Here is a 17771-nt window from a genome sequence, read left to right as displayed (position 1 = left end):
GGCTACTGCCAGTCGTTCTCTAGCCCCTGCTCACTGGGGCAAACGGCAGTCTGTCATGCCCACTCATCATCGGCAAGGGGGTTGGACCAGCTGCCTTTGCCTCACCCCAGGCTGCACCTCTGCAGCCCCAGTACCTTCTTTAGGCCTTGCACAAGGCCTGCAGCTTGGGGAGTTGCCAGGCTGGAGCTCCTCTTGCCTTTCCCCAGCACTGCTCTACCTCTGGTACCTGGCTCCCAGGCAGCTAGGTCCTTCTCTCTCTAGTGCTGGAGAGAGACTCTGAAGCTGGAGGGAGAGTGTGTCTAGCTCCTAGCTCATAGCCCTTTTATCAGGGCCAGCTAAGGTCTGACTGGGGCATGGCCCAGCTGCAGCTGCTTCCACAGTCAGACTAGCTTTTAGCTCGCAGCCCCAGCCCTCTCCCAGGACTGGCTGTAACCCTTTCCAGACCAGGAAGTGGGCGACCACCCCACTACAAGGACTCAACAATTTGCACTGAGTCAGCATAGTTGCTTTGCATAGTTGCTTTCAATGTGTCAGCTTCTGCTTTGAAATTAGATAACTCTTCATCCTTAAGTTTTTTTCTCTTTTCTTAATTGTATTTATTTTAATAATGTATCCATTTCTGAATCTAAAGTTCTAGCTACAAGCTGGAGCCCCTGCAAGGCAACTTGTTTTTTCTCCTCATTAGGTTTTCCTGAGAAAAAGCCTTTTTTCTTAGGTTGAACCCATTGATGCCATTGCCTTCAGAGTTGCTGATAAGCACCAGGCCCAATGAATCCATTTCCCTTCCAAGGACCACATCCTAACTTTCTAGCAAAATCGTCCAAACTGTTTCCTAACATTATTTCTGAAATGCGATTGTGCCTCAGTTTCCCCTTTGCTGTCATTTTGCATTCAAAAATTCAAAACCAGACTCCAGCAAGAAACTGCAGGATTGGAATTAATTTGCAAACCATTAAATTTGACTTGAATAAAGACTGGGAGTGGATGGGTCATTACACAAAGTAAAAATTATTTCCCCATGCTAATTTTTCCTCTACTGTTACTCACACCTTCTTGTCAACTGTTGGAAATGGGCCATCCTGATTATCACTACAAAAGTTTTTTTTTCCTCCTGCTGATAATAGCCCACCTTAATTGATTAGTCTTGTTATAGTTGGTATGGCAACACCCATTTTTTCATGTTCTCTGTGTATATATATCTTCCTACTGTATTTTCCACTGCATGCATCCGATGAAGTGAGTTTTAGCCCACGAAAGCTTATGTCCAAATAAATTTGTTAGTCTCTAAGGTGCCACAAGTACTCCTTATTCTTTTTGCTCATAAGAGACTAACACAGCTACCACTCTGAAATATTTTTTTTCTAATGGTCAGGCCAAATTCTGGGATCTGCTATGGAGTCACTCTTTCTTACATTTCACATATCAGAAATATACCAGTTATCAATCTAGTCCAACAACTTGCTTGGCCAGGTAGAGGTCTCCAGGTATGATTACAACCTCCTCAAAACCAACTGCTGCTAGACCTTCAAAATCTCACTTCTGTATTATCACCCTATCCCCTTTTTTATTTTAAAACTTTACTATTAATCCTTAATCTCTAATACTCTACTCATTTCACTTTTTCAACTCTTGGGATAAAGCCTACCTTCCTCCAGCCTCTTGCTGTGGGCTCCCGACCCGGTTCTCTGAGTTTGCTGGATAAAGTCTGCCTCCCTAGCCTCTGTTTGCCAGAAGCTGAGAATGGGAGACAAAGAATGGATCACTTGATGATTACCTGTTTTGCTCATTTCCTCTGGGGCATCCTGGCATTGGCCACTATTGGAAGACAGGATACAGGGCTAGATGGACCTTCGGTTTGATCCAACATGGCCATTCTTTTGTTCTTCTGAGGCCTTCCTATCCTCGGTGTCTGACCCCAGAATCTGATTTCCTAAGGCCTTATGTGCCCAATTCTATTTCCCATGGGTCTGAATTCCCTTCTTCTGGCCTGAAAACATTTACACAGACTTTTTCACTTTCACTCAGGTGTAGGTGAAAATCTGGGCTGTGATCCTTGCTTTGCAACTACAATTGTATCTTCTAAATCTAAGCTACAACACTATACCTGCTGTGAACTTGACTGCAGCTGTTTACTGAGATATGACAACCTCTGCATTCTAAGTATGATGGCTCAAACTAATAAATAGCTCAGACTTAGCCACTCACTGGGGCATGACGAACCCTGCACTAAGGTATGATGGCTCAAACTAATGAATAGCCTGATCACAACTATACTGACCCTTCCATAAGCCCTTAAGCATTTAGCTGGGCTTCCTAATTCTTTTAGGATTATGGCACCAGCATCAATATAAATAACAATTCCTAACAAGGTAACTGAGATAACTGAACAAGGTAACAATTCCTAAAAAGGTAACTTTCACTTATCTTTAGTTACATACCCTTAGCATGCTTCTTGAAAAGCTGGATTTAAGATAAACAGCAGAAAAAGGTAAAAAAAAAAAAGAGAAAGAAGGGAGAAAAGAAAAGAAAATGTACTGCTTGGTGTCAATCATCCTCCTATCCAACAGGAGACATTTTTTTTCTTAAACTAACACCTCATGCCCACCCAGGGGCACCAGTTTGCTACCCCAAAATTTGGACTTAAGGAATCCCAGCACTGGACTGCCTATAACCATAAATTGATTGTAAACTTATTCTACTCAGATGGGGTAATAAGAAGGTGACCCACCTTAGAGGAATTGCCAGGGTGCTACCAGGGGGTTTGTCTCTGACATGCAGAGGACTCTGCAGAGCACACTAGTTCTGCTAACCCTTGGGAGGACATGGATATAGCCCTCTGCTCAAAGGATTGACATACAAGCAGCAGTTCTTCAAAAGGTCTCATTTAAAAAAGATTCGGTCATTACAGTATATTCAATAAAGCAAGAAAGCAAGCATTACAGTATATAATAGGTAGTAAGACAGCTACATTGCACTTAAAGATCATATATCCAAATGGCACAGAAGACTACATAGACTGTAAGACAAATATAATGTTGCATTATTAGTACATACTGATCCTTCCGTACATATGCATAAGGCCTGTAATACAATAACATTAGACTCATTACAATGTAGCATACAAATATCCTATACATATGTATAAAATAACATTACAATATAACAAAGAAACATTGAGTAGTTAAGATTATCATTGTGTGAGCCCTTTTCAAAACGGTCACAGAATGGGGTGGGGTGGATCACACTCAGAAACAGGCATACCCAGTCATTCCTTAAGAATCATCATAAATATCAGACTTACACTTCTTCTATAATCCCGCTGTATCATCTCAGTCCTTCTGTTCTGTTTGTTGCTACTGCTGCCTGCGATCTTCTCCCTCTGCTGCTGCTTTTCTCTACTCTCTGTTCTCCTTTTGCTGTCTTCTGCTGCTGCTGTCTTCTGCTGCTACTTTTTTTTTTTCTTTCTTACACACACACACACACACACACACACACACCTGTCAGCTGTCCTTATGTTCAGTTTCTGGCCTTCTCTGATTGGTTATTATTTCAGGCTTGGTAATTTGCTTGCATCCTCCTCTTGATCCTCCCTGTGTGGGTGGCAACTGTTCAACCAATCAGCTCTGCCTGTCACTTTAGTTGCTCCTGCTCCTAACCTGTTCCTTCAGGTATTTTTCAGTGAGTTGAGACATCCCTGTTTGAACTTTATTTCATCCCTGTTTCTGATCTACTATTGGTCAATTTAGTCTGTGTCCTCCATTTTTGATGTTTTCTAATATAAAATCAGTGTGGCCACCTTTTTGGATATTTAGTTATAAACTACCATTAATTATAACTCATCTAAAGCCTCAAATCTAAAACTAACTACTGTTCTCCACAAACTAAAGCATTATGATGCTACCACTACCTTTGTTATGCTAACTGGAAGAAGTGAATTGTTCAGGATGTCTCTCACTCCCACTTCTGACTGTCAGTATCTTTATGCCTGTCTCTGTCCTGGGTGCTGCAATCTTTATACAGGATCAAAATAGGTAAAAATCTCTTGTAACAGTGGAATCTCCACCACTGGAGATTTTTAAGAGCAGGTTAGACAAACACCTGCCAAGGATGGTCTAGATAATACTTAGTCCTGCCCTAAGTGCAGGGGACTGGACTAGAAGACTTCTTCATGTCCCTTCCAATCCTACAGTTCTATAAATGATGGGGATGGAGAGAGTGTGGAAATTTACATCGGAGTCATAGGAGCAACAATGGGGATAACAGTGGGGAATCTGCTCATCATCATAAATATCTATACATAAATGCAAGAGATATGGGGTCTAAACAGAAACAACTGGAAGTATTAGTCTAAGCTAAATTATTACTTAATCAGATCACAGATGCCATTTTTGGTGGGATAAATCTCATGAATGGAGTATTGGTATAGAGTGGTATAGCTTATTCAGGAAGGACATGCAGGGGGAAAAGGAGCTGTTCCATTTTACGAATGTACGCGTTGTTCTGAGGGACAGAAGGAGGTAAAACAAACCAGTAGAAAGTCTCCAGGTGAAGATAAAGGGCGGCGGGGTGGGGGGAAATAAACATGATGTCATGGTAAGGAAATACTGCAGGTCACCAAATCAGATAGAGGTGGATGAGGCATTTCTAGAACAAATAAAAGCTATAGCTCAGATGTTTTAAAAACCTTCTATAATTGTTGTTCTCTTCTGGACTCTCCAGTTTTTTTTCCCACAGTTCTGCACCTGAGGCCTTATCAGTGCCCAGTAGTGTGGAACAATAACCTCCCATGTCTTACATATGACATTCCTGTTAATACATCACAGAATGATATAAGCCTTTTTTGCAACTGCATCACATTGTTGGCACATTTTCAACTTATGCTCCATTATAACCTCATATCTTTTTCAGCAGTTCTACTGCCTAGCCAGTTATTTCCCATTTTGTAGTTGTGCATTTGATTTTTCCTTCCTAATGAAACATACTTTGCACTTGTCTTTATTGAATTTCATCTTGTCAATTTCAGATCAATTCTCCAATTTGTCAAGGTCACTTCAAATTCTAATCCTATCCTCCAAAGTGCTTGCAACCCCTCCAACCTTGGTGTCATGTGTAAAAACTGTCCACTCCATTACCAAGTTATTAATGAATATACTGAATAGTACTGGACACAGGACTGGAGGACCTGACAAGATATGTGCCCCCAGTTTGACAGCAAATGGTTGAAAACTACTCTTTTGAGTAGTCTTTTGACCAGTTTTGCACCTACTTTATAATAATTTCATTTAGACCACACTTCCCTAGTTTGTTTACAAGAATGTCATGTGACTGTGTCAAAAGCCTACTAAAAAAAATCAAGATACTTTTTCATGTCTACTGTTTCCCTCCTATCCACTAGTCCAGGAACCCTGTGGAAGGACATTAGATTGGTTTAGCACGACTGGTTTTTGACACATCCATGCTGGCCATTCCTTATAATCCTATTACCCTCTAGGTGTTTACAAATTAAACAAATATGGTCTTCCTACAAATATATAAGCTAAGTCCTGGGTTCCTATGCCTGTAGTTGGACTTCATTATGTCTAAGTTGGAAACAGTAAGCCTTCGGGGAGTATCAATGGTACTGCTCATTTTGTACAACAACATATATTGGCAAAGACCAACATTTGTCCAAGTCTGCTTTAAATATTGTTAGCCAGCAAGGACAAGGTAAGTCCTTACGCTGGAGTCCTAATACCAGAGCAAATACTGCTGAAGTTTGATCCATGGGAGATTCATTTTAACAATCCTATTTCTTGGGGTGGCTGAGAAACAAACAAGAAACATATTGTTTAACAAATAAGCAGTTCGTTAAACAATATGAATGTTGAGCCATTTTAGTGAGGCTAATTCCAAATATCAAGCTGAAGATATTTGGGTTGTTGGATATTCAGGAATGTATCCACCTACATGGGTTGAGAGGGAGAGTGTCTTGTGAGAGTGTCATCCAACCAGCCAGTGGCTGAATTTGGAGCAGCCTTACAAAATTCTGCTCACCCACCCATTGTTTGGCAGTAATTACTGTACACACACAAATACATTTACATGTCTAAAATTATTTTTTAGAGAGACGAGGTGGGTGAGGTAATATCTTTTATTGGACCAACTTCTGCTGGTGAGAGACAAGCTTTCAAGCTTGCACAGAGCTCTTCCTCACGTCTGGGTAACTTACTTGGTGTCAGCTAATTTACGGAACAAATTATTTAGCACAAGTAGTTAACACATATTGGAAGATGCAGTGTTGTTGTAGCTGTGTTGACCCCAGGATATTAAAGGACAAGGTGGGTGAAGTAATATCTTTTATTGGACTAATTTCTGTTCATGAGAAAGAGAAGCTTTTTTCCATGTTTACACAGAGCTCTTCTCACGTAGGTTTCCCACATCTGAAGAAGAGCTCTGTGTAAGCTCGAAAACTTCTCTCGCCTACCATCAGAAGTTGGTCCAATAAAATATATTACCTCACCCACCTTGTCTCTCACATACTGTAAGAGACCATTGTAGGTGAAATGATCAGTTAATACCTCTGCAGTCACAGGACCAAAAAAAAGGGGGAGGGGGCTAGTGTGTTACAAACAGGAGCACCACCATATTTTTTGCTGCCCTAGGCGGCGGAAGGTCCCGCCCCCAAAATGCCACCCCCGACAGAGGCGGCAGAAGGTCCGGTTGCCACCCCCTGAATGTTAGCGCCCTAGGCGACCACCTAGGTCGCCTAATGGGTGGCGCCAGCCCTGGTTACAGATTGTTTTAACGAGCCATAAATCCAGTGAGTTAATTCAAGAGCACAGTGATTGTTTGTTTTATTTCACCCACTTGTGAAGGATATTTCACTCTACTATCCTGAGTCCAACATAGCTGTAACACTACTGAAAAGTTTTTTGTGGGGTCATTTTCACTAATCCCCACACAGCAAATGAAAGGTCAGTTGATTTTGTGCCTGGTCTGGGAAATTTTCATGATAGCTTTGCAAAGTCGATTTAGGCTCAGTCATGTAGCTCAATTATTTTGAAGTCATTCCTAACTCATTTGGGGTACTGGCTGGGAGAAGTGTTTCTGATCCCTGTAGTCTCACTATTGTGAAATTTACACACATGCCATAAAAACTAAATTTTTAAATATGAATATTATATATACTGTGACAGACCCAGACCAGTGGGGTACAGGAGTCTGGTAGAGGGCAAATATACTGTTCACTGGATGAATAGTTTTCTGTTTCCCTGAGTGACCAGAGCAGGGGCTGCACTAGAGTAATCAGGAACCTGCTAGAACCAATTAAGGCTGACAGGCTGATTAGATCACCTGCAGCCAATCAAGGCAGGCTCCTCAGGGGAGCTTGAGGAGAGGAAGTAAGTGTGTGTGTGTGTGTGTGTATGTGAGAGAGAGAGAGAGAGAGGCACAAGGAGCTGAGAGTGAGAGGGTATGCTGCTGGAAGACTAAGGAGTACAAGCGTTATCAGACACCAGGAGGAAGGTCCTGTGGTGAGGATAAAGAAAGTGTTTGGAGGAGGCCATGGGGAAGTAGCCCAGGGAGTTATTACTGTCATGCACCTGTTACAAGAGGCACTATAGACAGCTGCAATCCACAGGGCCCTGGGCTGGAACCCGGAGTAGAGGATGGGCCCAGGTTCCCCCCAAACCTCCCAACTCCTGATCAGACACAGGAGGAATTGATCCAGACTGTGAGGAAGATCACTGAGGTGAGCAAATCTGCCAATAAGCACAGGACCCACCAAGGTAGAGGAGGAACTTTGTCACAGTACACACAGAGCATTCCTTTCTTCTCTGCCTGTTATTGTGATCCTGCTACCAGGATCTAGTCATGTGCCATGTCCACTTAGTGCTGCCTAAATCCCTCTGCCGTTACCTCCTCCTGAAGGACACAGACACTTGGTGAAAAAACTCAGTTCTTTCTCACTATTTCTGTGAGGCCGGTGTTGATGCCGTCCTAACTACACTGCCCATCATAGCTCACATTTTACCCCCTATTAGTTCCATTACACTTTTTTTCCATATCCAATATTCCTAAAATCGATAGACACTAATATTCAGTTTGAATTAAATTATTTGGAGGCTCTTCACTTATCCCTACTATTCCTTAATTATTTTTAACATTGTTAGATAGTCTAACTGTAAAGTTGAATAGTTCAGGTATCAGAGGTGTGGTCCTCTGGTGAAGAAAAGCATTTCTTTTTTAGCAAAGGGTCTACTTACCTTGTTAGATCTCATGGTTTACTGCAATGCATTGAATAATCTTACTACTTAGCAGTTATTTAAGACACCAATGAAATTAGCAGAACAAATTCAAGGTTTTCTTTAAACTACTGTTTAATCAGATTTTAAAGACAAATTAGAAAACATTTATAGGCAAGTTAAAAACACCTTTAAAACATAACAGCTTGCTATCTGTGCAGCAATGCAGAGACAAATTAGAAATGAGTAATTATTAAAATATCACATCACAGTGTAACTAACACAGTGGTATTTTAATTTACCATACATCAAGATCTAGGTTTATGGATCTGTTGAAAAATAACACTTTTTAAAAAATATATATTTTGGAATAGTAAAAATGAAATTCACAGACAATGTATTATATTCTGAACCAGAAAAGGCAAGTTGAGGAATACTCATAACTATCCACTTTTAGGCGTAGTTTCTCAACTCTGTGTGTGGGTATTTGGGTGCATAACTACTTCTGCACTGAGGTAAATAATATATCCTTGAATGTGTAACCAAGACAGGAAAGAACTAAATTTCATATTTTTGATTCTTAAATTGAATAATTTATTACAACATCTTATATTGTTTGAATAATGCTATGTTCACCCACCTTGACTTAAACTAGTTTCCATTCAATACATTTAGAATTTTCATTTCTAACTGATCTAGAATACTCTTGAGGTCTGGAATTTAAAAATAACTACCTAGTCACTACGAAATCATATGATACCTTTTGTCACTCTAAGACATGTCAGAAGACTCTTCATAGAAATAGTCAATATCACTGGACAAGAAAACGTGTATGACAGGAGAAAGTTGTTAAAAAAAAGTTAAGAGAACTGAACACATAAAAAGGCAAAAAAAGAAACATGTAGGCAAATATCCTTTTCTATAACCCATTGTGACAAAATGTTGCTGCACCATTGATATGCAATGCCTTATTGTTTTGAGATCTCCAGTACTCATTAAGTTGTGATTGTAATATGTTGGACATACAAACCCTTTTCAGGGTTTGGAAGAAAGAGAGGTAAAATCATAGCCCTGGATGAACCAATGATGTCTGCTCACATTGTAAATTTTGGTAAGAACTCTACAATGAATCCAAGTTAGATGATTCTTCCTGACTCGGTCTAGTTCCTGTGCCAGGTCAGCATCTCAGTGAATGAAACTTTTCTCCAAAACCTTTCCTTATTCACTTCCCTCCGCTGATGGAGCAATCAGAAAAGGGTACATCTAAAAGCAGCCCTACATTGTTTTCCATTCAAATAATCTGGCTATGTGAAGTCAAATTTTGTGTTCAAAGACTGGCTACAGGCCATCTTTAAGTGGAGATTGTTATGAAACTTCAGCAGAGACCTTTACTTTGCATTTGGATTCTGGCTTAACAGTTATATTTTCACTTTAGGATACTGGCCAGGAGATCATTTTTGTCACCTTATTCAGACCTTAATGTGACAGTCTGAGGTTTAATTTATCTTTTATTTGAAGTAGCAACATGAAAACAGAACTTAATTTTGTGGTGTATGATATATGATCTGAGGGGACAAACTAATCTTGTGTAAATAGTTATACAGACACTTACATATAGTTAATGCACACCACAGACCATAACAGTTTCTCAGTCCAGAGAGTTGCATTTTCACAATTTTATAAGGATATACATATTAAAAAAGACGTAATTTTTAAATGTTTAAAATACTAAACCAGGCCTAATCCATTGGAGACTAATAGCATGGAGAAAGATACAAGAGGATGAACTGGCCAATTTATATTTATTTGCTTATTTTTGCACATTTCTGTAACCAAAATGCTTCCAAAAGATTTTTTAAAATACTGTTAGAGGGAATACAAATAGGCTTGAAATACAGGTTTTGGTAACCAAATAAATACAAAACTCTCATCTGAAATCTATGAAATTAAAAGATTAAAAAGTAATTTTAGTTTACTTTATTAATCATCCCTTGCAGTTTTTCTGTTTGAAACACTGCATCATTGGGGAAGGCCCCAATTTAGAAGTGTACTTAAGTACCTGCTTAAGTTCACCCTTATTCAGCACAGAACTTAGGCACGTTCTTCACCTCAAGCAAACAGTTAAGTCCCCTTGACTTCAGTTGGATTTAAGTACATACCTAAGTGCTGTGCTGAATAAGGATGGGTTAAGGACATATCTGAGGCTAAACATGTACTTAAATGCTGTATTCAACTGGAATCTTAATGCATGAGAACTATGGATGTAAAATATTTTCAATTAAATTTGAAAACTTCACATTTCATTGTGATTTTGTAAAATTGATTAATTCATTTTTCATTTGAAAACACATCTATTTTTAGGCAAAAACCTTGACGTTTTCAAGGCTGGTTTCACAAAACTCCAATTAGAATTAGAAAAATTAAACAGACCAGAGTAGTTACAAAGATCAACAATTACAATGTTTAAGAGGAAATTACATGGTACTTTTAAACTTCTTTATGTTTTAATCTAAGGCCAGGTTTTTAAAGTTAGGTGTAGGCCCATATTCAGATATTTGCATGTATACGTGGAGAAGAGGTAGCCACATGTGTATGCTGATATACAGTTTGCACACATGGGTTGACATTTTGGACCCAATGACGTCAATGGGAGTTTTGCCATTGACTTCAAAGAGGCCAGGATTTCACCCATGATATTTTAGTACCTAGGTTTGTCTTTACTTAGCAGTTGTACCACTGTAACTACATTAGTATTATTAATATGGAATAATTCTCTCCCCAATGTGGATGCAGTTAAACTGGTATAAAGGTTTTTATACTGGTATGGTTTATTCGCCTAGGGTCAGAGGAATAAACTACTGTGGAATAAGCACTTTTATATAAACTAGCAGTATAATGGATAGCATATGTATTTTGGTAAAATAGCCACACCATTAACCAAAATGCTTATACAAAATGTGTGCATAGACAAGGGCAATGCAATTATTTATATGCACCTCTCTTTGAACATCTTCTCCTTAACGTGTTATTCAAAACATACACAAGACTATTTTTTAAGAAAATATCTTTTCATGTGTCCCTTTAAAAAAACTTTACCTATGCTGAAATCTTGTATAAGTGTCAGTTGAAGGAATGTCTACGGCTGAATAAAACAGGATTTATATACATTTTTAAAATTAACAGATCTTTCACTATAGTGACAAAGAGTCCTGTGGCACCTTACAGACTAACAGACCTATTGGAGCATAAGCTTTCATGGGTGACGCATACATCTGACAAAGTGGGTATTCACCCACAAAAGCTTATGCTCCAATACGTCTGCTAGTCTATAAGGTGCCGCAGGATTCTTTGTCGCTTTTTACAGTTCCAGACTAACGCGGCTACCCATCTGATCCTTTCACTATAGTGACAGTGATAGGCACCACTCAAACTATTCTTCTTTATATTTATTTTCTTCAATGAATGCATGAGTGTTAAATGTTAAAAATAATTAGCGAACAGTTACTATGAGGAATACATTTAAAAATGAGCATTAGCTCATTAAGTGTCCAGAAGAGCTGTCCTCAATATGCAACTGTCTACAAAGCACCATAACATTACAAACAAGGATGAGTTATATTTAGCCCTCATAAAAATGTTTAATTGGAATCCAATATCTAATGTGTATATGAAGTGGTAAATAAAATGAGACCCATATTTAAAAGTAGGTTACTTTTGTATCTGATAAACCACAAATTTCTTCTTAAAGATTAAAATATCACTAAAATAGTAATCTAAAATAGTAATTATATAAGCCTTTAAAGTGAAATACTCTACCTAAATATTTCTTATCTGAATAATCTTTAAATAATTAAATTTACTGAGGGCTGCTCTTGAACTTAATTCACAAACAGAATTTGGTGCAGTATTTTTAATTTGTTATAGTAAAGCAAGTAACAAAAAGCAGAAAACGCAACAGTATAATGCATGAAGGCTGAATGCTGCCCAGAGATAAACACACACAATTCCCATTGCAACGAATAGGAGGTACTCTCATCTAAGAGCAGAATTTGGCCCTATGTATTTTCATGTTCACGAATGAGCATATTACAAAGAGATAAAAATGGAAGGGCACTAATTCTACCCAAGACTGAGATTCATTGTCTTTTGTTTCTTATGCAGCAATGGCAATATTTGTAGAATTTCAAAATTCCAAATCGGAATCAAGAGTGATAAATACGACACTGAATGTAGAAGCAGACAGCTATATCCAATTTAAAGCTAGGAATCTTGCAGGTAGTGTTCAATTGGTGCTTGTACATAGTTGCTTAACTATGTATACTCCCTCATATCCAAGTGTTAAATGAGACCGTAGCTATGCCAATTCCCTAGGAAGTTAAGGGCCAGCACAAATTGTATTTGCATCTTAGGGCTTGTCTACATCACAAAGTTGCAGCGCTGGTGAGGGGGTTACAGCGCTGCAACTTAGGAGGTGTACACATCTGCAGGGCATCACCAGCGCTGCAACTCCCTGTTTGCAGCGCTGGCCGTACTCCCGTTTTGTCTCGGGTGTAGAGGATCCAGCGCTGGTGATCCAGCGCTGGTAATCAAGTGTAGACACTTACCAGCGCTTTTCATGACCTCCGTGGAATAAGCAGGTATCCCAGCATACCTGAGGAAGCCTCTGGTAATCAAGCTGGTCTCCTTCCCCGGTTTGCTCTCGCGTTCCCCGAACCTCCGTGCAAGCAGGTCTCCTTCCCTGCGGTTTGCAGGGGGGTTCGGGGAACGCGAGAGCAAACCGTGGCAAAGCTGGTCTCCTTCCCCGGTTTGCTCTCGTGTTCCCCGAACCTCCGTGCAAGCAGGTCTCCTTCCCTGCGGTTTGCAGGGGGGTTCGGGGAACGCGAGAGCAAACCGCGGCGAAGCTGGTCTCCTTCCCCGGTTTGCTCTCGCGTTCCCCGAACCCCCCTTGAAGCCGCCCAACAGCGCTGCAGTATGGCCACATCTAACACCACTTGCAGCGCTGGTTGCTGTAAGTGTGGCCACTCTGCAGCGCTGGCCCTATACAGCTGTACTAATACAGCTGTAACAACCAGCGCTGCAAAATTTTAGATGTAGACATACCCTTAGAAGCCTGTGAGTGCTTTCTTCCACAGGATATTTACTCTTGTTACTGCAAATGCACAACTAATGACAAATGCCTCTTTAAAATGTGATGATATCTGCTCGCATGCATACCAAAAGAAAATACCAAATTACTAAGGGGAGAAGGAGACATTTTGGTTTGAGGCTACCAAATACAGATTATATTGCATTGGCATCCTGGCAAATCTGTTTGCATATGTAATGCTTATATGTGTAGATATGTAAATGAAATGCCAAATTAGGCTCTATGCCATTTGGGAGAGGGCAGGGGTTCTGAAGGAGAGGACCCAGCTCAATAACAACAGAAGGGGATAAACCAAAAGAAGCTGAGAAGTGTGTACAAATGTAGACTAGTCTCCTGTTTAGTCTGATATCCTTTCAGAAAGAGAAAATGCAGGTGATGTTACAGATTTATGGATAAAATCCTTAGCTGCTTTTGTGTGGAATAAGATATATCTGCCTGCCCTTAGCCATATACAATGTGAAAAGATAGATGTGTTTGGGGAAAGCATGTTATGATAACCATAGCCCAGGGGATGGAGTAGTCTGTTTGCATAACCATGGTAGGAGTTTACAAATCTGTTCATTTTCTTTTACGGGTGATCATTTTCAATTACACGGACTGCCAATATCCACGCCATTTTTGAAGTGCAGTTAACTGCTCTCTCAGGATATGCCTACTGCAATACGACCCCTGGGATAGCTTTGGATGGCCCAGATCAGCTCTCTCAGGCTGCAGGACTATAAAATTACAGTGTACGTGTTCACACTTTGGCATCCTCACCCCTGGAGGGGTCTCAGAGCCCAGGCTCCAGCCTGATCCCGAACATCTACACTGCAATTTTATAGCCCGCAGCCTGAGCCCCCTGAGTTGGAGTCACCTGACCCATGCCAACCATGGGTCTTTTATTGCAATGTCAATATACCCTGAGACCCTGAGCAAGGGGGGAAGGTGTCAGAGCCCCCGCTCTAGTCCAAGCCCGAACACCCACACTGCTATTTTTTGCCCTGCAGCCTGAGCCCCGGGAGTCTGAGTCAGCTGACCTGGGCTCAGACTTGATGCCGTGGGTTTTTTAACATAGTGTAGTCATATCCAGGATATACTCAGTTTGCCTAGCTGTGTGGATTGATGGACGTGTGCTAATATCCACATATAGGAGAAGCTTGTCTTCATCTTCCTTGGAATTTTGGGAAGAGTGCCAAAACCTAGATGCTGAACTTTCCAAGCAAGAAAAACATAATTCTGATCCAACTCAAGTGTAAGTTCTGTGGAAACTGAGCTGAAGAAGCCTTCTGACATTTTAGATGACGAGAAGACTATAATTTTTCTTGTTAGTGTCCCTAAAAGCTGAAAGCTGCCTTTTTTTTGTACTCATTCACAATATTCAGTCAACTAATGTTGTAAGATTCACAACCAAGAAGTTTTTAGGATCCAAAATATTAATCAAGAAATTTATTACTCACCTCATTTGGCTGTTATTATTTGATAATAAGTTTCATTACTGTTGCTCTGGCATTTTTTGTATAAGTTTTAAAGTTAAAACAACGTGGATAAACACAGTTTGCATTTACTAAAAATCATATGAAAATAATACAGAATATAAGCAAATAAAAACATAGCCCTTTAAACACATTTTTTCTCTAGCAGAGGCCATTACCACAATAAATGGTCTGTTACAGATATAATCACAACATTACTTCCTTGATATAATTTCAAAATGAAATATCAGTCTCCCATTCCCAAGCTTTGCTTTCTCCCATAATCTTACCTAAAAGTGTAGTGTGAATTCTGCATCTGAAATCTTAATTTTAGAAAAAAGAAAAAGCTTTCCTTAAAGCTCACTGGCATTTTGGGGTGAAGGGCCATGGATTATTACAGTGACTGGTTGACATATGATTTCATCTTTTGTTTTCTAGTAACTTGAGTTACAACCTCAGGGTAATCTGGCAATATTTATTTGATACTGTAAGCACCTTCAACTAACCATTTTATGTCTCAGAAACTTCAGAGTGACTTCTTAAAGATTAAAAAGTCACTTTGTAAAATGTTTAAGTGCTAGAATAAGAAACTCTAGTAGCTAAGGGTAAGAAGCACTTTCACTGAAAGCCTGGTGGCTTGCACAGTGTCTTCATCTGTATTCTATTATGGCTGCCATTTTGTCTCTAGCTTCAAAGTCCACTTAGTGTTTTTAAAAACAACAAAATAAAATAAACCTAGAACAGAGCTATTAGCCCTAGAAAAAAAGGTGAATCTTTAGTTTTAAAAAAATCCTTTCAGAAGGGCTCTTTGTAATTAGACTCTCTTTATCAAACTAAGCTATAATTTGGCATTGGTAATGTTTACAGTTCCTCAACGTACTGTAATAGTTTGAGATCTAAGAAAACCCTCCAAATACTGAGATGTTTATTGCAATACCTTTTCAAAGATTCACAACCTTTCAACAGTTTCCCATTTCATAGTCCTGTCTTTTTTTAAAAACAGCACCCAACGTTATACAGTTCCCACGTAATATTAAACATGAAATTATCACTTAGAAACAATATTTCAGTAGATAGAGGGTTTAAGGCAAGTCATTCATTTGGAAAAGTTAATTTCCATGTGTTAATTTAGACTGACACACCTGTTTTCCACCCCATCAGTGCCTTGGGATACACAATGTACATTCAGCAAAGGGGCACACATCTGACCCTATGGACATACGTTGTAAGTCCTGAGTGTCCATTGAAATAATGGTAATATTTTCATATAAGGCATGACCCACAGGGACATGGCATAGGAGGGGTTAATTTGCTTTGTTTCCAGTCTTGCTATTGTATGTGATATTCCCTAGGTAACAGCATTCTTTTCTTACTAAACACCTTTGCAAACAAATACAAACCCCTTCAAAAGGTGCTAAAAATGGGTTTTGAAAACATACAAAACATATTCATCATAGTATTTCCCAATCATTGTTTCAGTGATGGATATCTGCAGGTTATTTCTCGTTTCTGACTGAAACTATTATTTGTTGTGGAATAACTGTTCTGTTCCAAAATGTTTTCTTCTAGTTTTTTGGGCCATGAGGGCTTGATGCTTTCGTGTTCTATACTTCCTTTTTGAGTTCTTTTCAATGGCAATATCAACAACACTAAGATGCAGGCAATGTGAAGACAGAAATACCAGTAGCTAAACGAAGAAGAAGAAGAAAAAAAAAATCATTAATCAGAACTTTGGCACCTATTATAGCTACTTTAAATAACTGACTCCTCTTACATAAGTAGTTTGCTGTAAATATGATCTTTAGCAGCAAGGCATCAACATTTCCACTGGCATTCTTTCAAATATATTTTATTGTATTGGAGGTGAGAGTGGGAATCAACAAAAAGTGAAACCTCTCCCAGTATATTTACTGCTAGAATGTAAAGTAGACAATTCTGAACTATTACCAGCTCCAAGGTAAAATACTACATTTACCATAGCAAAATTTCATTTTTGGTGACCCCCCCACTCTGCTATAATCTGTAATAGACATTGTGATAAAGTGGGGGATTTTCTTGTTTTTTCCATGATTTGCATGCAGAGGGGGTGGGACTCAGTTTCCCTCTGTGCTACTGGTTTAATGAGGTGATGGGAGAGGGAGTTTGTTGTTACAGAGGACCAGTGACAGAACTTGGGACCCCAGCCAAGGGCCTGGAGAATGGATACCCCAGTAACCGGTGACCCGGAGGCCCAGCTCAGAAGTCACAGCCGGTTCTGGCCAGAGGGAGGACAATGGGCTGTGAAGAGGTGACCCCGGTGACCTAACCAGCTAGTTCCAACCAGAGGAGGACAGAGGAGAGGAGGCCCAAGGGACCCTCTTAACCCAGCTTTGCAGTCACACATGCCATTAGGTATTTGGGAAGTATGATATATTTTGATGTATTCCATACTCTGGCAAATGTACTATATTTAATTAATAAAAGAAACAGCAGAAACAAAAAATAAAGCAAAAGTGAAAAAATAACCTTGAGCAATGAAAAGTGGAGGAGAAGAATAATGATAGCAAAGAAACTTCACTTCTAATTGGGTTATTGGACTTTCCAGTTGACTAACCCCATAAACAGGTGTTAGAGCCCTGGTGCAGTTCTACTTATTTGTTATAGAACAGTAGAACCTGAGAGTTATGAGTTACAAACTGACCAGTCAACCGCACGCAATCAGGCGGCAGCAGGGACCCGCGCTCCCCAATACAGTACTGCATTAAATGTAATCTACTGAAAATATACAGGGAAAGTTGAAATTTTTTTTGACAAGGTAAGGAAACTTCTGTGATTGTTTCATTTAAATGAAAATGGTTAAAAGCAGCATTTTTCTTCCGCATAGTGAAGGTTCAAAGCTATATTAAGTCAATGTTCAGTTGTAAACTTTTAAAAGAACAACCATATCGTTTTGTTCAGTATTACAAACAT

General features: G+C 39.5%; 1 protein-coding gene and 1 long non-coding RNA gene across 3 annotated transcripts in view; one reads left to right on the top strand and one right to left on the bottom strand.

The window, feature by feature from the left end:
- Nucleotides 1-13329: 13329 nt before the first annotated feature.
- The window catches only part of MBOAT2 (membrane bound O-acyltransferase domain containing 2), a 223450-nt gene continuing 219008 nt past the window's right edge, over nucleotides 13330-17771 (bottom strand). For both annotated transcript variants that reach the window (XM_030555474.1, XM_030555475.1), the window contains one exon: nucleotides 13330-16509. In XM_030555474.1, the coding sequence (XP_030411334.1) occupies nucleotides 16290-16509 (220 nt within the window). In that variant the 3' untranslated portion in view covers nucleotides 13330-16289. The remainder of the gene's footprint in view (nucleotides 16510-17771) is intronic.
- LOC115648209 overlaps nucleotides 16994-17771 on the top strand; it is a 54156-nt gene continuing 53378 nt past the window's right edge. Inside the window, exon 1 of the long non-coding RNA XR_003999487.1 lies at nucleotides 16994-17213. This is a non-coding gene — a long non-coding RNA (uncharacterized LOC115648209). The remainder of the gene's footprint in view (nucleotides 17214-17771) is intronic.

The sequence above is a fragment of the Gopherus evgoodei genome, chromosome 3, assembly GCF_007399415.2.
Source record: "Gopherus evgoodei ecotype Sinaloan lineage chromosome 3, rGopEvg1_v1.p, whole genome shotgun sequence".
NCBI lineage: Eukaryota > Metazoa > Chordata > Testudines > Testudinidae > Gopherus > Gopherus evgoodei.
Note: the sequence above shows the minus strand (reverse complement) of the source record. Positions and strands in the feature narration are given on the sequence as shown.